Source organism: Canis aureus, chromosome 9 (genome assembly GCF_053574225.1).
Source record: "Canis aureus isolate CA01 chromosome 9, VMU_Caureus_v.1.0, whole genome shotgun sequence".
Lineage (NCBI taxonomy): Eukaryota > Metazoa > Chordata > Mammalia > Carnivora > Canidae > Canis > Canis aureus.
Window position 1 is genome coordinate 41,298,393 of NC_135619.1, and position 20,833 is coordinate 41,319,225.

Consider the following 20,833-nt stretch of genomic DNA (forward strand, 5'->3'; position numbering starts at 1 on the left):
ATCAAATGCTTTAAAGCACTGATGAAAGATGACACTCCTCTTGTTCCATCAGTGAGGTCTATGTTCCCTCTACTTGAATCTGAGCAGACCCTGTAAATGCTTGACCAATAAAATATGACAGAAGTAATACCATGAGTTTGTAGGCCCAGGCATCAAAGAATTGGCAATTTCCCCTTCCTGTCATTTTTAGAACCCGGTTGCCACACTATGAGGAGGCTCAAGGAAGCCCCATAAGGAAACTCCTGTCTTGAGAACTGAGGCCTCTGGCTGAACTCCAAGGCAACAATCAGCACCAGCTTGCCAGCCATGTGAGTGAGCCATGCTGGAAGTGAATTCTCCTGCTCCTCTTGATTAACCCAAGTGCACACTTATTGCCAAGCCCACCCAAACTGTATATTTTGAGCAAAACAGTTAACTGCTGGGGCCATGCCTCTAAGTTTTGGAGTAGTCTGTCGCACAGCAAGACACTGGACCACTCTCCAACATTATATCCCCCTAATCACAACCAATTTTCTCAAGATGAAAGCCTGAATGTACCAACCTATTGCCTCATAACTAAGTTGTTCAAATCTATTATTTGTATGGCTCAAAAGGCCACAGGGGTCAGAAACAGCAAACAAACAAACAAACAAACACAGCCAGGCATCTGAAAACTCTTCACTGCTTCTTTATTAGGATGCACCCACAGTACAGAACCTCTCACACGTCTGTGAAAGGAGAAGGTTACATTTCCCTTTGGGAGCACCTTCATTTTTGTTTCTGTTACCACTTTGAAGAAAGTAAATCATTTTCAAAGAAAGACATTTTAAATTCCAAGTGTTTAAGACCCAGCTTGCATTTTGTTGTGTTTGAAAAGGAAGTAGCATATTTTAGCCAGAGCTGGAGGATTGTTTTGTGGCATTTTAATTTTGATGTGGATCAGAAGTCTTCATTGTCTGGTTGAACCAGTCCATAATTTTCATATGCAACTTTTCATATAAAAAATGTTTCATTTTTACCTCTACCCACAAACAGATGCTGTTTTAAACACACACACACACACACACACGCACGCGCGCACACACAATTAAGTTTAAAACCAATATGAATCACAGCATTTCTAACAGGAAAAATAAACTTTTGCTGCCCTCTCCTGCTAAAACAATGAAATACTAAAGTACCAAAAGATTTATGAAGCTAAAGCGAAATTCTCAAACCAAAAGCAATGGATATGTCATTCTCATTATACCTCAATCAAAAATCAGACAACAACCAGAAAATGTATTGGTAATATTTATATTTGAAAGTTCCCCACTGATACATGAGGTCTGGATTACAACTTATTTACAATAAGTGATTTCAAAAAAAAGTAAAGACAAGGAAGGGAAGGGAAGGGAAGGGAAGGGGAGGGGAGGGGAGGGGAGGGGAGGGGAGGGGAGGGGAGGGTGGATGGGAGGGAAGAAAGGAGGGAAGGGAAAAAAAGAGGGTGGGAAGGAGGCAGGGAAGAAAAGGAAACCTATATTCATAGACATCATAAAATGGGATGTTTATTTCCAAGAGAGATACTACTGCTGCTATCGTGCACAAGAAGCAGCACAAATTAACATTCCACTAGATCAAAATTTGCTCAACTTTCTCTCAAGATGCACAATCCTTTTAGATTTTCAAAATTAAATACCAAGAAATAGAAAATGCGTTGCCAATATGCCTACTACAAAAATCCTTTGTGGGTCATTCCTTAACTTCACTCAGAGAAGCAGCTGAGCCAGAATATAAAAATAAAAATATCGATGTGCAAATAAAATACCACTGATCATGTCTGGTGCCACCTTTTTGCTATAGGTGGCATAACTTTGTGATAACATTGGTTATAGCATCAAAAGAGAGAATCTCTTCATTTCCTGGGCCAGCTCAGTGCACCTAATTAAATTGGGAAAGAACAAAACAAGAGAAAAAAAAAAAAAAACACAAAAAACTCTGAACACTTAAAAATGCCAATAACATCCATACATCTTCCCTTCCCCACCCCACCCCAACCCCCACAAAAAAATAAAAAAGCTTTTAAAGCTCTAAATATACTTTTTTTTTCTTTCCATAGTGTGATTGAGCCTAGGGCTATACACATTTAAGTATAGCAGGTGCAATTACAAACAATTCCTGGCTCTGCACCCTGGACTGTCCCACGCATAGAAGGAGGTACAAAATAAATTAAACCCTTCCATTTAGGCAAGCAAGCCCAAGATGAAGGAGCATAACCCTGCTTGTGAGTATCCAGCGGCATCAAGGGTATTATTTATTTCTTACTTTTTTTATTTTTTATTTTATTTTATAAAAAACAGATGTCAGGGAGAGCAAAATATAATAAAATTTAAAAGAACGAAAACTAAACACTGAAGGGAAACAACTGGGGACACTTGCACAATGAGAAAAGGAATGCATGCTTGATTCAAAGTATGAGATGGGTCAATTCACTCACATGGTTGTTCTGGGCCAACAATCCAGGCCCCAGCATCATTCTAAACCACAGGGTTTGGTTTGGTTTGGTTTTGTTCTTCCAAAGACACTCTTTATCCTACCCCTGAAACCAATATGGTAGGGATGAGGTTGGAGTGATCATCACTGACTAACTATAATATTTGCTATTTAAAAAATATATTTATATATAGTTCTGGAAATTATGAAGCGAACAAAATATAACACAAAGATGCATTTGTCACAATTAACTCAAGTTGCAGCAACAGCAGAAATGTGGGGGGGGGGGAGAGAGAAAGAGAGAGAGAGAGATAGAGAGAGCTGCTGTAAATGCAGCAAGTACAGCCTTAACTATGTCACATAGTGCAACAGTCAGATTACCTCAGTTTCTCTGCGTCACCGGACACAACATGACAAATGTCACATTGTCACTTTCGGTTAAAATAGAAAAGACAGTGTTTCTTCTCAGAAGTTGCCCTATACATTTTAGACATAGATTTATAATTGCTTCTGTATGTCTAAAATTTGGCTTTGTTCTTCTCAGTTTGGAATGATCAACATACAGAATTAATATCCAGGGTATCTGTGCAGTCCTCACCATGACTCAGAGGTTGGGAAAGGTGCAAAACAGGGTCCTCGTCTTTCTCATTTCAAATGACTGCATTTCATTGTAATGGGCAGAGATATTTCATAAACCTGTGCTTTTAATGTCTTCTATCTAAAAAGATGAATTAATGGCAAACAAAGTTTATACAATCAAAAACAAATGTAATAATGCACAGTAAAACTAATGGGCTCAAATCAAAAGGGCTAAAGGAGATGATTTGTTACAAATTTATTTTTTATCTTTAGTGTTTGAACTTGCACCTTTGCTCCAGCACTTTTAATTAAGTTGTTTCGTTTCGGCAGCCTCTGCCAGCTTTACATTGAATCCCCATTAATGTTTTTTTTTTTTTAATCTCTTCATTCCATTAAACCATGTTGTGTTGGGTGTTGCATATGACTCTTTTACTGCTGTTTCTTTTTCAAAATTAACATAGCCAAGTTTTGTTTTTGTTTTACAGAGTTACTGAGATGACAATATCCATAATTAGTTGACTTTTATGCAAAAACTGTGACCTGATAATCCTGAAACACTTATAGGGGAGAAAGGTCAGCCTTTTTTTTTTTTTTTCCTTTTTCTTAGAAATAATGAAACTGCATATTCTACTTTATATTTAAGTGGAAGGAAGAGAATATACAAGTCCATATTGATATTATATTTCTATTAAGAGCAACAACAGTTCAATATGTTCATGTTTGCTACTATCACAATTCCATACATGAACACAGAATCAGCTCTATGCCTTGAATACTGCTGGAGATGATGGTTTAGGATTATCAACTCACTGCTGCCACGTCCATAACAAGCAAAAGCATCCTGAAAATAAATTCCAAAACACATATCTTTCAGTACATAATAATGCAACCGCATCAGGTAAGTACATACTGGACACAAATTTCATCAGCATATATCTCCCCGAAATGTAAGATTCCTCTTTTAAATACAAAGCAGAGAGCCAATAAGATATATGTAATACAGCCCTAAATTTTGTTTTTTGTTTTTTTCTTAAACAATTTGGTCACAATGCACCTTTGATATAAAAGCATTTTTAAACTTTATTATTAATACTCAGGACATTAGGGATTTTCAGATTTTTTTCAGTAGCATTTGTAGAACCACTTTTGGTAACAAATACAGTAGTTAGGAATACGCATCCAATTCAGAATGCATAGTAATATTTATCCTGAATCCTTTCCGGCTAAAAACAGGGCTGGCGCTGTGATGAGATATAGAACGAGAATCTACAAAAAACACTGTAATATGTTTGTTTGTTTTCCCAGAGGCTACATCCTCTTTTGCTGGAATACTTTATAAATACATATTAAAAAGTAAGGCAACAACTCCAAACAGTCCAAGCTGTTTGCTCAACTCTCTTCCCAATTAGATTCACAATCCTGGCAATCAATTTCATGGTTGTACTGTTTAGTGTTTGTCTTTCTTATTACAAAATGGTCCAAAAGGATGTTTTCTGACATTTCTCAAACATCTCTGGTATGTATGTTCAGTGATGTATGCAACTAATACTGGTCGGGTACTGAAGCCTAGGATATCCCAGTGCCTGTTTTCAAAGGATTCAAGACATTGATTTGGATTCACCATAAACTGATGCATGAATCCAAAATTCCCTTCCCTACTATGTTTATCACCTCTTCTCTTTTACTCCTAATTTTAAAACTAAAGGAGTACCAGGACTACCTGGTTACTGGAAAGATGTTCACTCCAGTAAAACAAGACTTTTATCAGGGACCTTTACAATTCCTGGCCCCATTCCACATGGACATTCAATTCATGAAGATGTGCAAAAGGAAAAGATGTTAAATTACAGTCAAGTTATCCAGAGGAGGATGTTATACAAACTTATAAGGAAATGACAGTCTTTTTTTTTCTTCCATTACTATAAATACATTTAACAGCTTAGCAGAAAGACAAGCTAAATTTAAGATTGTTCACATTTGAAAATTGTTTCATACTCTCTGCTAAGGATAAATAAGGAACTCCTGATAATAGAATTTTAACATAGCAATTTCATCAACATATCTTTGAAGACTGCTTTTTGTTTTTTAGAGAGGGTTAGAACAATGATTATGTTTGCAAAGTTCTGAGAAGTCTATCTACTGTCCAAACTTTGGATTGAAGTCCTTATTTTTTTTCCTTTACTTAGAGACAGGTATATACAGTGCTGTTGTAATAATGAAACAAATGTGAAATCTACTGCAAAGTTGCACAATACAGAAAACTGTTGCTCCATCTTCTACTACATAAATGTGTGACTCCACAGGTTAGTGATGTTGCTGTCATTATTTCTGTTAGGTTGGAATTATGCCATCACGTCTAAGACCTCTCTTTAATTCCAGATCCTCCAGTTTTTTCCACAGTTCTTCACGCTCTTTTTCTTTCTTTTTCTCACTGGGGAGAAAACAGAATATAAGGTAAACAACCAGGAAAGTTTGAAGAGATTATCTAATAATAACTGCCCCTTTGATATATTTTTTCCTCATGTAGGTTTTACAAGTAGTCTTCAAAAAGTTTGGCATTAAGCTTATGGGTGTTTTCTCTTTTTGGTTCTTCTTATCTTTGATCAAGAGTTTTATGGCATTCATCAATACAATTTATCCTGTGGGGCTTTTCTTCCAGATGAACTTTATGCTGAATTATTGCACATCTTTTATACTGACAACTTTATCTTCAAAAATTCTAAATATTTCTGAAATAGTTACTGTCATCCCATTCTTTCCTACTTTTCTCTCTCCCTGTAGGTAGGAATTTCAAAGTTTAACCACACTGTCATGCAACAGATACTGTCAAATTCTCCCCCAATTTCATTTTCACACAGCACTAATGCTGGCATATGTATCTAACAGTGCTAGTTATTTATTCCACCCACCATTTTCAGATTTGTATTAAAATTTGATCTGAACTGAACCTTAAATTTGGTGCTATCCAGAAGTGAACCCCTTCATGCAGCTCTTCTCTAATAGCACCAAATAAATCGTTTTTCTCTTTGCCTATTCCCACATCCAAGGAGAAGCCAATGTTTCCATCTAGTCAGTACAATCTTCTATCACTCATTTGACAAAATACTATCCTTCCTTTAAAAAAAATCCTGGTCTCATTAAGAAAGTCTGTTCATGGTAAGTCATTCTAATGCACCAGAATTAACTTTGCTGTGTCCATTCCTGGACCCCTTGGTCAATAGGTATCTTTTCCAAGAATTCGGTCTGTTTAGTTTATTTATTTATTTTTTTAAAAGATTTTATTTATTTATCCATGAAAGACACAGAGAGATGCAGAGGAAGAGAGGCAGAGACACACAGGCAGAGGGAGAAGCAGGCTCCATGCAGGGAGCCCAATGTGGGACTCGATCCCGGGTCTTCAGGATCACGCCCTGGGCTGAGGGCGGCGCCAAACCGCTGAGCCACCCGGGATGCCCGGTCTGTTTAGTTTAAATGATAAATGATCAGAAAACAGTTTTACTACTAAAATTCATTAAATATGAATTAATTTAATTCAATTTGATAATTTTAGGAATAAGGTCTTTATTTCTCTTAATGGAATTCTACAGAGTTTTATTTAATCCTTATTGAACTGGGATAATAATTATGGGTTTTCAGTCGCTATTAACAAAAAGACATTATGTACAACACACTCTTTAATGGTATGCCACAATATGAGAATGTGCCCTTTATTTCCTCTACTTAGATAAAATTCTTAAAGACTTGAAGTTTGAGACAAGGAGGGTTATAAATGTAGTGATTTACAACAAATGTAAACAGTTAAAAGTTCTTTAAATTACAAGTATGGCACAACATACCCCATAACTGATTTTATTCTAGTATTATATAAAAATCACTGTGATAGTCCTTTGCCCCACCACCATACCTTTCCCCACACTGCTCTTTTTATCAGTAAAATGCAGGTAACACATGCAAAATCAGGGAAAGCAAAGCAGCGAAGGAACCACACATAGCTTTGTTCAGGAGGTTCGGCAAGGTCTTGGGCATGAACACTTGTACGCATTGCTGGGATCTTCTAAAGTCCATGGTTTTATAATAAATAAAGCTGACATTTGCTTCTGGATCAAAGCCAAATTAGAAGCCCACTACTAACAAGCTCTCTAGATTTTCCTCAAGTTCTCCAAGTATACCAATGCCACAGTCTAAGTATCTGTGTCCTGTCCTACCCCCAATTCCTCAGTTGAGATCCTCACCCTCAAAGGTGATGGGCTCAGTAGCTGGGCCTTTGGGAGATAATTAGGTCATAAGGTTGGAGCCCTCATGAATGTCATCAATGACCTTATAAGAGAGATCCCACAGAGATTCCTTGTCCTTTCTATCATGTGAGGACTTGGAAAGAAAGTGCTGGCCATGAATCAGAAAGAGGGCCCTTATCCAACCATGCTGGCACCACAATCTTAGCTTCCTGCCTCCAGAACTCAGAGAGATATAAATTTCTGCTGTTTAAAAGCTATGCGTTATTTGGTGTCACAGCATAAATGTTTGTTTGTTGTAGCAGCACAAATGGACCAAGACAATATCTTCTGGAATACAGTTGGACATGTTGAACAAGAAATAATAAAGTTGAAAACTCATGTATATGAAACCAAAAAAGGCTTTTCTAAGCCATAAGCATTTATGTAAAGAGGTCAACTGGTTTTTCTTCCTTTTTGGTCTCAAACATTTTAATATTTGTATAATACCAGACTCTTGACCTTCATGTTCTTTCCACTGTCCTTTAAATCCCAATAAATTTGTTGTGTGCAAGAGTAGTAAGTTAGTTCTGGGCTAAGGAGCTAAATAATTTTTTTTTCTTTTTTTTTTTTTAGGAGCTAAATAAATTTGATGCCTCATCCTTCTTGGTGCTGGACTGAAGTACACAAGATCTGCCCAATTCTAGTTCAAGTAAGTTCAGGATGGGTGTGAACTCAGATGACAAACCACCTGATGGTCCCCTCAACGCGCTTGAAGTATCAGTTACATGCCAGGCCTTTAACCCTAAGGCAGAAGAGAAACATTACAGAAGGAAAGGAGGAAAAAAGCCTTTCTTAAAATGATACTTTGTTACTGAGTGGCACACTAATAAAGACACAGCTAATGAGCATGCAAAAATGAACATGTAAATAAATATAACTGTGCTAATGATTTAGGGTGCAATGAGGCAACTGCAGCAAAGAGCAAGGAAAGAACCCAACAGTTTTATGCACAGCTGACAAAAAAGCTTTAAAAAGTTACCGCTGACGATCTGACTTGTATGTGGCTGTCAGCTCATCAAACATGGTGCTGTTCATTTCCATAAATGCCTTCAACACATTGTACACTAGTGCCACAATAGCCCTGGGAAGCAAAGAGAAAAGAGAACATGTTGGTTAGTCTTATATAATGGGAGCTGCACAGAGAAAGTGAGAGCGCAATCTGTGTCTGAGTGAATTCCTTGTATTGTAGAATCTCTTCTTAGTTGAAACAACTAGAAAGGACCTATAGTTCATTTCCACATTGAGAGTTCCATTTGTTACTATTCCAGGCAAGATATCTTTCTGAGGGGTTGGCAGGATTAGAAGAAGAAAAATCTAATTTTGCCTTTCTAATTATTGGTACCCAGAATAGACTTGCCTGTGGGCACTTGTTAACTTCATTTAATAAAAAGACAAGTATAAAAATAAAGCCACTTCACCCTAAAAAGGAGCACCTGTGGTGGAACTAACCTTAGAGCCTTGAATTTGCACAGACTGTTCTATTTTATTTATTTTTTAAAAGAGAGGGAGAGGGGAAAGAGAGGGAGGGAGTTGGGGAAGGGCAAAGGGAGAGAATCTTAAGCAAGCTCTACAGCATGGAAGTTGACATGGGGCTCAATCTCACGACCCTGTGATGATGACCTGAGCCGAAATCAAGAGTTGGATGCTTAACTGACTGAGCCATCCAGGCACCCCCAGAATTTTATTTTTAAAATGATAATTATACATAATTCATCAAAATTGAAAGCTGTTCTCATGGAAACAAATAATATATATGTTATTCATATTCAAAGATATGATACCAAACCCCTCTAAGTTGGGTATTTTAATATGTTTTTTTAAAAAGATTTTATTTATTCATTCATGAGAGACAGAGGGAAAGAGAGGCAGAGGCAGAGGGAGAAGCCAGCTAGCTCTCTGCAGAGTACGGAGCCCAATGTGGGACTCGATCCCAAGACCACAGGACTACAGGATTACAACCTGAGCAGAAGGCAGATGCTTAGCCGCTTGGATACCAGCTGCCCGTTAGTTAAGTTTCTAGTTGTAACTTGTTTCAGTCCATTCACATCGGCTAAGTCTCTTTGCTGACCCAGGACATACTCTGGTCAGGTGACTGGCAAACTGGTGATGTGGAACAGCTAAATGGAAACAGCTAAATGGAAAAAATGGCAGTACACCTTTATCAAGAAGAAGAATAAGCTCTTGACAGCATGAGGACTATGCCCACGACAGACTTGATATCTTCAGACTCTAAATAGCATCATCCTTTGCAAAAAATGTACTTTACTACTATTTGGCAGCAAACCTGCTACCAATACTGCTGAAAAAAGCACTGGTATAAGTGAGACTATAGGTTAAATAAACCATGGATTTGACGTTTCCAAAACCTAAGTGTACTTGCTGTGTTGCCCCTGCTCTGAAACCATTAAAGGAAAACTTAAGCTCTCTTCTACTGAGGTAAAGGACCCTCTCATGTACAATGAGCAGTGATGGAGAAGGCCAACTACAGCACACTCGCCAGAGCCACTCTCTAGGTCCTCAAGGGACTGCCTATATAATGAGACTTCACTGTTTACCAGGTTCTTTATTTTTACAAGTTTTAGTAACAAAATTTGGCAAATTTGAAAAATGAGAAATGTGATTTTATACTTGTGTGCAAAACTTCAAAACACATACTATGAATATACTTAATTACATCTACTATTATCTAATACCACTCTGAATTTTCTTTCATTCCACAGAGAAACATGTAAAGTCATTCAAATATAGAATGCTTTGACTTTTATAGGACTAGATGTTAAACACTTCTTTCAAAATTATTATTTTTTTTAAGATTTATTTGACAGAGAAAGAGAGAATGAGCAGGAGGTGGGGGAGAGGAAGAGGGAGAAACAGACTCCTCACTGAGCAGGGAGCCCGACACCCTAAAAGGGGCTCGATCCCAGGACCCTGGGATCATGACCCAAGCTGAAGGCAGATGCTTAACCAACTAAACCACGCAGGCGGGGAATCCCTGGGTGGCTCATGGGGATCCCTGGGTGGCTCAGTGGTTTAGTGCCTGCCTTCAGCTCAGGGCGTGGTCCTGGAGTCCCGGGATAGAGTCCTGCATCGGGCTCCCTGCATGCAGCCTGTTTCTCCCTCTGCCTGTCTCTCTCTCTCTCTCTCTCCTCTCTCTCTGTAGTCTCTCATGAATAAATAAATAAATCCACCTGCTGCATTCCTGTAATACTCAGTTTGAGCATCACTGCCTCATTGATATCTGCAAACCCTTCCTCTCATCCCAGAACATCCCTCAAATAGCTCTGTTACATTCACAGACAAATCAGGAACTCAAGTAAGTAGATATTTTAACATAACAGTATTTTAAAAATATTGTTTTATAAAATATCTATTTACTAGTGAATCTCCCCTAACCCAGTCAGTGAATTTCTAAAATCAGGAATTTTCACACTATCTGTCTTCATCAACAGGCACAGCATCTGGCACATAGCAAGCATTCAAGACATTTTATTAAGCAAAAGAGAAGGAGGGAGGAAGAGAAGGAGGGAGGAAGAGAAGGGGGGATTGAGGGAGAAAAAGAAGGGGGAGGTAGGGAAAGAGAGAAGAAGGGAGAGGGGAAAAACTGAAAACCTACGGATTCCAATGTTCTTTTGAAATCCTATAAAGACTGGAAAACATGATGGGAAGGATGACATTAGAGTTTTCTTCTATCAAACTCATGATGTATTCATTATTCCAATAATACAGTGCCCTTTCTGCCACCTTTGGAAAAAAAAGAAAAAGAAAATATTAAAAGAGAAAAAAAGACATAAAACTAAAATTTCTCCAAACAAAAATACTTTAAGACTATTTTTATATCTTTCAATCAAATGTGAAATTAAATATTAATCACACTTTACATTTTTGTGGACTTAAATTTCAGAAAGTTCCAAAGTGGTTCATCAATTTAGGAAAGGAAAAAAAGGTTTTTTGCCTACTTCTTTTCTGCCTACTGACTGTTTCATCTGATTCCACATTTTCCCCACCTGTCCCCCAAACTCCAAATACATTTCCTCTACTTCTAGATGCACACTGTTTTTCCCAGGTCATTAGCCCCCTTCTGGCTCACTTCTTTCATCCCACACACTTCAAATCAATCTCAGGGCCCAGCACACAGCGGTATTCAGGCAACAGTTACTCAGAAAAACCTAGCTGCTCATCTCTACAAAGCAGTCACGTTTGCTGAGCAACTCCTCTGGCCAGCCACTGGGGCTGCAGTGCGGAAAAGGTCCCATCCTTCCCGCCACCCAGGACTAGGCACTGTTGTGTCCACTGGAGAGATGGACACTGATGCTCAGAGAGACTGAGGCCCTGGTAAGGTCACATTACTAGTAAATGGTGAAAGCTAAGACTCAAGTCTAGTGACCAGACTCTTTCCACAGTTTATCTCTGGTCCCTTCCTTTCAGGTGAGTAAGCAGGGAAGAAGTCATTCAGTTTCTGGACATAGGGACACCTGCTTGCTATCTCTGATCACCAAGCTATCCAACGGACTATGAATTCAAAAGAAAGCCTCAAAAAAAAAAAGAAAAAAAAAACTAAACAATTTTAAAAGTAATCAAAAATAATAAACCAAAAATCTCAAAAAGGCTAGAATTTCTAAAAAGGGTAAATTTTAGGAGAAAAAGAAGAGTGGCTTTCATTCATCCAGATTAAGAAATTACATTATAATTTAATAAATTAAATTTAAATTAGACTTAAACTTAACAATTTAATGAAATGGTACAAGATGTACCCACCAATAGACTCTGAGAAATTAAGCCTTTCCATTTACATTATTCAACTTGCTTCCAAAAAAATAAAAAATAAAAAATAAAAAAATCCTGGGATTCAGGAAGCACTAGACCCTGAGATCATTATTGAATGTTTACTCTAAGCCAGGCACTGTGCTATGTGTTCCACATACATATTATCTCATTTAATCCTCACAACCAACACACAGCGGAAGTGCCATGATTTCCATCTTGCAAATGAGGAAATAAGCCCAGAGTATATAAGCCATTGCCTTGAGGCCACATGGCTGGCAAGTGGCAGACTCCAAAGCCACTGCTTTTAACTTTACTCTGTTATCCCTTTGGAGCTCCTGTGCCAGTGGGGGGAAAGGGGTAAGGGGGCCTCTGTGAGCCTATCCAATATAAATTGTGATGCTATGACCAAGGCAAGATTCTGTGACCAAGATAGAAGAAACAAAGTGTCAGTAGAAAGAGTGGAATGAACAACCTGGATGACCTGGGGCAGAGGGCAGAGCTGCAAGAATGTAACATGGGAAGTAGCATCTAAGCTGGGCTTGGAAGGATGAAGTGAAGAAGGAGAAGGCATTCCAGGTGGAGGGAATTTCAGGAAAGGAGGGCAGAGGTGCCCACACGGGCAATGTGTCTAGAAACCATGAAGCACATGGTGTGGCTCAGCCAAGAGCACAAGGAAAAAGAGGAACAAAAGGAGGAATGCGCATGAGGCTATTCTGAGGCCACTTGGGAACTTACAACCAAAAGGAAGAATTTTTAAAGAGACCACTGGAGGATGCTGGTAAAGAGGTAGAAACCTAGGGTTTTCCTATATCCAATTAGGAGTCTAATGTTTAGTTGCTACTTAATGCTCACAAGTATCTTAATCAATGTTATCTGTCTGTGGCTATGCAAAATCACTTAGAAGTCCGTATCCAGCAAAGCCCCTTAAAGAGGAAAGGCATTGCTTATGCAAAGTAAAATTAGCATTTCTAACACTAGGACAGAAATCATTACTTTCCTGAGACCCACTATCCTCCTTGCACCTTGGCGCTGTCTCTGGTTGGAGCCCTCTGACCCCGAGGCCACATTGGGGGCAAAGTAGTAAACGGTGTGTGGCTACACTGAGTGGCACTCGAAAAATGTCTGCTGGATGCACCAATGGAATACTTAACAAATGAATAAAGAAGAATCTCTTTACTCTCCTTTCTTTTGTTCTAAATTTTACTTCTGTCAAATAATTTTAAATTCTGTTTTCTTTCTGTTACAGACTAAATTCATGTGTTGAAGCCCTAACCCTCCAATATGTGTATTTGGAGATAGGACTTTCAAGAGGTAACTAAGGTTAAATGAAGTCATAAGGGTGGGGTCCTAATCCAATAGGCCTGGTGGTCTTAAGAGGAGGAAGGGAGAGATCTCCTCCTTCCTCACACACTCACTTCAAGGAAGGGCCATGTGAGGACACAATGAGAAGGCAGCCAGCCATCTGCAAGCCAGAGAAGGAGCCCTCACCAGAAGCAGACCAGGCTGGCAGTCTGATCTCAGATTTACAACCTCCAGAATTGTGAGGAATAAATTTCTGTGGTTTAAGCCACATGGTCTGTGGTGTTTTGTTATAGAAGACTGTTGTGATCTGAATGCTGTGTGCCCACAAAATTCGTATGTTGAGATCCTAATTCCCAAAGATGATGGTATTAGTAAAGGGGCCTTTAGTCAGGTACTGAAGGTACTGAAGTCATAAGAGTGGAGCCTCATGAATGGGATTAGTGCTTATAAAATAGGCTCCAGGGAGATCATTATACCCCTTCTGCCAAGGATACACGAAATCCACAACTCAGAAGAGAGGCCTCACCCAACTGTGCTGGCATCCTGATACAACTTCCAGCCTCCAGAGACAAGAGAAATAAATTTCTGCTGTTTTTATAATCCACCCAATCTGGGCTATTTTTTTTTTATAGCAACCTGAATGGACACAGCCATAGCTGACTAGACATGTTGCCTCCTTTCTAAGCTTCTGAGCATCATTTAAGCCTCCCTGGTGATCTTAAAAGAGATTTCTGAAGTAAAAGAGAGAGAGAGATTTCTGCTCCTTGCTTTCCAGAATGTCAGACCTCCTGATGAAAACTGAAAAACAAGGTAGACAATCCAGACACTCGAGCACTCAGGCCAGGTATAATAAACAAAACACCTACATGGTATCCTGTGATTGTTGTCTGTTTATCTAGACATATGCTGTATCATCTGCAGACAATGTAATGACTCATATAACGGTTTACACATTTTTGCAGGGGGTCGGGGTGGGGGGAGAGGGTTGTGGTACAATCACATGATTGTCTTAAGATCACTGCCTTGACATTCTAACATGTCTTTAAGTCAAAAATTAAAACTACAGCCAATGTCTCTATTCAGGATAATGACATCTCAGGGAAAAAAAGTCCACCGCTAAGTCTACCACATTGGCAGTGTGATTCTGTGCTACACTACAATCTCAACAATCTCTCTGAATCAACAAGCAGTATATAAAGAGTTAATCTTCAAGGTCTGCAATTTGGACCTTTGGTGAGAGACCCAAAGGATATAAAACCTAACATGTTTTCACTCCAGATCACCTTCTTCCCTCCTGTGGGTTCTGCAGCAACAGCCCCAGTTGAAAAAAAGGTTGCCAGGCTCACTTCCCTGTGATCCCCCAGAGCAGCCACAAGGAGGCAGCGTAGTGCCATGGGAAGGTCACCAGCTTTCACTAGAAGCTACACCTGACTCCACTCCTTATTAACTTGGGGCCATAAGCAAAATCATTTCATCTAGGAAACAGCACGGGGGGATGGAAAGGGGTGGAGGCGAGGAGGGAGAGCCTTATACGATAATTTGAGGTTTGCGAATAACGTATGTAAAGCATCTAGCACAGTTATGTATGTGTATTCTCTTTGCCTCTTAAGCTTTCACATTCTCTTTTACACTCTATAGGAACCCTACCAGTCCACCTCTTACTCAGCCACTTTACTTGAAACAAGTCATTTTACCACTTCGAACTTCAGTGTTCATATCTGTAAAAATCATAATGCCTTTCTTGTAGAGTGATCCTGAGAACTGAAGTTACTAGACAGAAAGTACCATCAAAGTAGCTGTCACACCACACATGTTCAAAGGTGGTTATTATGATCATTATTTTTGTATGAGAAAATAACAAATAAAAAAACAACAGGTAGCTAGTGCCCATTACATGTCTTTCAATACAAATAAAATTTAACCCGATAGTTGCATAGGCCACTCCAGCTCCTCCTCTCTTTATTACTAACCTGAAAATGGGGGCTAGATACACACTTGGCAATTTGTTTAAACAAAGGTTCTTGAATTTTAACAAATTGTGAGGGTTCAATCACATCCAATATTTCCTCCAGCTCCCCAAGGAACATGACCTGTAAGTACATACAAAAACACAAAATGCCAGGTACTTCATTTAAAAATCCAAATGAATGATGAGGATTAATGAGAGTTTATAAGAAAAGACTTTTAAGAAAAATTTATACATAAAACCAAACAGAACAAATTAGGCATTATCTTATGTTAGATGTTCATTTCACAAAGAATTCAGCAGAGGGTAATTGTTAAGAGCAAATGCCCTATAGCTTTGAAAGTATGGTTCCATTTACTTTGGAAAAAACTCTCTATGTGCTACATCTATAACACAGAACAAGGGGCACACATTGCAGGAGGCCCTTGGGGAACAGCAGTGTCTCCATGGGGCTCTCCTCTCTCTAGTGCTATCAACCTGGCATCTGCTCCCCCACTCTTATTTTTCAAACAATGGGAGAGTAGCCCCCCTACATGGATGGACAAAAGTTCACAGTGGCACATGTGGATAATCTGCTAATGTTTACAGTTCCTGCTATGTGCTAAGCACTCCCCCCTAGGATACCCTGGTTAACAGAACACAGAGAGTCAGAGAGATAAAAATGAGCAGGTTCGCCTACACACAGGTACCACTTTAAACCCATTAGCACACACCCAACCCAGTTTGCACACATACGCACACGTGCACAACTGCTCACAATGAATCCTAACCTTAGCACTATGTGTCTCAAGAAACAGAGTTTTTAATTTTTTAAAGATTTATTTATTTATTTTAGAGAGAGGGAGAGTGAGCATGAGCAGGGGAGGGGCAGAGAAAGAGGGAGATAAGCAGACTCCCTGCTGAGCAGGGAGGCCGACACTGCTGATCCCAGGACCCTGAGATCACGATCTGAGCCGAAATCAAGAGTAGGATACCTAACTAACTGAGCGACCCAGGCACCCAGAAACCAAGCTTGTAGATCACAAAAAAGAGCCAAATCAGTAGCACATTTGTTTAAAATATAATGGAAAAACTGACAGAGAAACAAAACCAGTTACCTATTTAGGCATAAAAAAATTTACCTTAAAAAATTAACTGTGCAATTAAAATATGAAAGATGACCATGTTTTCATATATCTGGGTAGCAATATATAGCTTAATTTTGTCAAACACGTATTAAAAAATTAGATGACTTTCTGAAGTTGTGTAAAGTAGGGTTTTGGAGAATTGAAACTGATTTGAGAAGGAGGAGCATACTGCTGTTAAAAATAACATATAGTAGGCAGTAGACTCTTTGCCATTTCTCAAGATACATAGAGAGGTTCTCCCAAAATTCTCCCAAAATGTCAAATTAACAGCTGACCTTTCTTGCTAGGCCACTTTCCACATGGTCTAACATAGAAGAGTTAGTGAAGATCTGGCACCTAGCTAGGGTCACCTCTAAGCTAAGAGACTTACTCCCCCACAACCTCACAGGGCACAGGTCTGATTAGGTCTTGGCAAAAGTACAAATGATTGTAGGTCAGAAATATACAGGACCACTTATGAGCAGCTGAAACAAAAGGTCTGTAATATGTTTTTTAATTGTACACAGTAAAGATCCCATCTATATCCTATTTTAAAGTGGGGTATTTGGGCAGGTAGCTCTAGCTAGCAATCTACAATAACACCATAGCCTCCATATTATGAAGGTGGTCACTAGAAAGAAGGTTGTTTTTGATAAAGCTAGATAGTGGGACATGTAACCAAAGCCTGACTTGGGCTTCCCTGGACTGAGCAGAGCATGATAAAAGATCAGGGTTCAGGAATCAGGGTGAGATTCTGGCCTAATCACTTATACTTAGCATACTTGGGGAAGCTACTTAAGCTCTTTATGCTTCAATTTTAAGACCAGTAAAATGTGGGCAGCCCAGGGGGCTCAGTGGTTTAGTGCCACCTTCAGCCTAGGGTGTGATCCTGGGAACCCAGGATCGAGTCCCACGTCGGGCTCCCTGCATGGAGCCTGCTTCTCCCTCTGCCTGTGTCTCTGCTTCTCTCTCTCTGTCTCTCATGAATGAATGAATAAATAAAATCTTTATTTAAAAAAAAAAAAAAGACCAGTAAAATGTGAATATGGCAATCTTCCTTTACAGAGATAAAATGAAGATTGGATGAAGTAATGTATTTTTGCACATACTAATTGCCTCAGAGCCTGACACTCTGCAGAGTATTTAGTAAGCTCTTAACACAACCAACATTAAGCACTTACCTCTTTTTGACTACATGTTTTAGGCCAAAATTTCATTAGCCCCCTAATAACCTAAAATGAAAAGGAGAAAAACAATGGCACTTAATTTTCTACATGTACTTCATGAAAAGTAGTCATTTTGAAGCTTTTTGAAATTACAGCAAAAATACTTACTGGTTCTGTGAGTGAAGGATCTTTCTCCAAAAACTGTACTATGCAATATGCCAGCTGGAGAAACAGAAAAATGAAAGACAAAATTGGAAATGCTATATACTCAAAAGGGCTCAAAAGACGTATTAAAACTTCCTAAGAAGTTTTTAGACTCTGGTTTTAGTAACTTCATGTTCACTTCATTTTAAAAATAAAATATATATAAAGCGAAATAAAAAGCTACTTTTTCAAACTAAAGATTGACACTAATAACACCCCAGGGGAATTTTTTTTAAAAGAATACTGAGACATGAAGTATCCAGCTAATAAAAAGCAGAAATATCACATTCAATATATTCTGAAAGTGTCTCATCTACATACAGTCTAAGCTACATCTCATAAGCTTCCTTTCTCTCTTTGACAACCTCAACAGTACTGGATTTTACTGTGGTTCCAGAAGAGTCCCATACGAAATGTAGGCACTTAACTAAACACTCTGTTGATTGCCTAAAGTGGCCCATGCAAACTGAAGTGGTTTCATGAAGAGATAAAAGGTTGTGTACCTGCCACAGTGAGAAGAGTGAAACGTTTTACATCTGATGTTACCTCATCTAGGTAAGAATTCTTTTACGCGATCATGAAATGTGATATAGCCTATATTTCAAAAACTGGAGGCAAGATTTGTAAAAGGGCTCGTAAAGATTTTTGGACAAGAAATCCACCCTTGCAAAACATTTTAATGGTGTTCCAAATTAGAAACATATGGACTAATTTTTCCTCGAAACACAAAATTTCACATTTAAAGAGGAACATTGCTCAGAAAAATGTGTGACATTTTTATGCAAACTCAAAACGTTCCCATTGGTTTGGAATACTAAAATTAAAATGCCACTATATCATTTATCTGTCCCCTGGTGACATGCTCACCACACAAGGCAGTATTAGCATGGAAACCAGACTTGGGACAAAACAGAGTATGCTTTTTAAAATAAGGGAGGCTAAAAATAAAAAGATGTGAAAATATTGATTGATTTATTTGTGAATATGTTTATTTGTGTGTAGAAAGTGAGAAGGAAATAGGGAATTAACTGGAAGAGGGGGCAAAGAGCAACTGATAGACTAATGCAACTGAGGATGAGATAAAACATTCCAGGATACTCCAAAATGATTACACATGTTCAAAGATCTAAATTTGGAAAACCCACATATATTTGATGCTGCGCAAGATGTTCAATATATTAATTTTGTGAACTAGGCAAGTCCTAAAGTTCTCTATAAAATGAGATGACTGAACAAATGCTCCTCCCACTTGAAAAATATTCCCATGATTCTCCTATACACAGAAAAACAGCACACATTTTAATTTTCCTCAGGGAGCATTTTATAGGATTTTTTTTTTAATTAAGGAAATATCAATATCAAAGAAACACTGAGTTTGTAAACTTTTAATTTTGCTTCCAAAGGTAGTTGCATAAAATTCTACCTGGGCATGGAAGAGTGATAAGCTCCTGACAGTGTGTAAAGGAATCAGCACTTTCACCAGAAACTGTTTGTGTTCTGCCTTAAGAGGTAAAGCAAAGCCATTGATAATACTAGGAAAAAGAAAAAGAAACATGAATTAGCAGTGTGGTCACAACCAGCTAAACTGAGACAACCTGCCCTTGGAAGACCAGGTTAAATCTGAATCGGTTTATGTTTGGTCCAAAACAACCCAAACCCCATCCAGTGACATTCAAAATTTCTGAGTTACTTAATAGAGTACATTTAAGTAGGAAAGAAATTTAAGAAAATTTGCTTATGATAACCTAGCACAGGCTCTTATGCTCTTTAATCTAGCTGGATGATTCCCAAAAGCTTTTGTACCAAAAACTTTATTTTTCCCTCCCCCCTAAATCGTTCGCCCTCCTCACTTATGACCCTTTCCATTTGCAGACATCGTTCCTGAAATTTCTTCTCTGACCAAGAATACTATAGACAGAGAGCCCCTTCCTGGGGAAGTCACAGTGAAAACAATGTCACTCCATCTTCATTTTCTTCTCATATTAGGAGGAGAAACTAAGTAATCACATTGTCTGGTTACATTACCATCCCTGTGTATAAAAACCTACACAAACAGCTGTCTCTTTTCCAACTCATTCCACTTCTCCCAGCAGTAGCTGTTCAAGAACTACACCTGGGTACATGGTTCCTTTGAAAATGGCAAAGAAACTAACAAGAATAAGATGTTGCGGAGTGACTGGCTTGGCTGCAATTAGGTGTATTATTGTCTCTGTTGCAACGAACAAACTGTTAGTTCTTTCAGTCCTTCCTGCAGAATTAGCAATGCATAATTGAGGAGCAAGGAGGACAAGAAATCATGTCTTGTAGAGTCAGTTGGGAAACATGCTTAGAGTACCAAATGTATATACAGCAAGAGATCTAGGTCAGCATTTCCCTGTGCCACTTGAATCTCATTTTCAAAATGCTATTCACCTGAGATTATCAATTAGCTAAAAATGTGCTTACCTTCCTAATATTTCCAGCAGTTCAGCTACCCCATTGAAGTGTTCTGTTTCATAAACAAACCTTTTTTAAAAAAGAAAAGAAAGAATAAAGTCAGTACACTATGTTCAAATATTTGAAGTTTAACACTTTACCATAAAGCCACCAATTTTGCTTCTCCTTTTCCCCCCATCCTCCACTTACCTTAGAAAAATATTGTTAATCTGTTTTCGGATAAATGCTCTAAGACCAAGAAATTTGCCATAAATTCTGTGTAAGACTGTTTTTAAGTAGTCCCGTTCCCGAGGGTCTTCGCTGTCAAATAGCTCCAAAAGCTGTTGTAAATGAAAGACAGCATAGCTGTCAAAAGTGGTTTCAGGAAATGATTTAGAAATTCTGCCACTCATCATTTAAAATCCCTCCCTCCTTTACCTCCTCAAAAATTTATTAAAGTATCTATTATGTGCCAGGCACAGTGCTGGTTTTCGGAAATAGAATGATTTATAAGTCAAACAAGGGACTCACACTCTAATGAAGAGATAAGACACAATAACAATAATCATAATGACAACAATAAGAGGTAACACATACAGCACTTAG

The 20,833-nt window shown here is 38.5% G+C and overlaps 1 protein-coding gene across 3 annotated transcripts in view; it reads right to left on the reverse strand.

Annotated features, from left to right (window-relative positions):
• Window positions 1-651: 651 nt before the first annotated feature.
• The window catches only part of PPP2R5E (protein phosphatase 2 regulatory subunit B'epsilon), a 146,389-nt gene continuing 126,207 nt past the window's right edge, over window positions 652-20,833 (reverse strand). For 2 of the 3 annotated variants that reach the window (XM_077909569.1, XM_077909568.1), the window contains exons 6-14: window positions 20,438-20,568; window positions 20,258-20,317; window positions 19,236-19,344; window positions 17,777-17,830; window positions 17,624-17,674; window positions 15,341-15,460; window positions 10,918-11,045; window positions 8,284-8,385; window positions 652-5,461 (exon numbers count right to left, since the gene is read on the reverse strand). In XM_077909569.1, the coding sequence (XP_077765695.1) occupies window positions 5,362-5,461; window positions 8,284-8,385; window positions 10,918-11,045; window positions 15,341-15,460; window positions 17,624-17,674; window positions 17,777-17,830; window positions 19,236-19,344; window positions 20,258-20,317; window positions 20,438-20,568 (855 nt within the window). In that variant the 3' untranslated portion in view covers window positions 652-5,361. The remainder of the gene's footprint in view (window positions 5,462-8,283; window positions 8,386-10,917; window positions 11,046-15,340; window positions 15,461-17,623; window positions 17,675-17,776; window positions 17,831-19,235; window positions 19,345-20,257; window positions 20,318-20,437; window positions 20,569-20,833) is intronic. The other variant, XM_077909567.1, reaches the window with a different exon arrangement.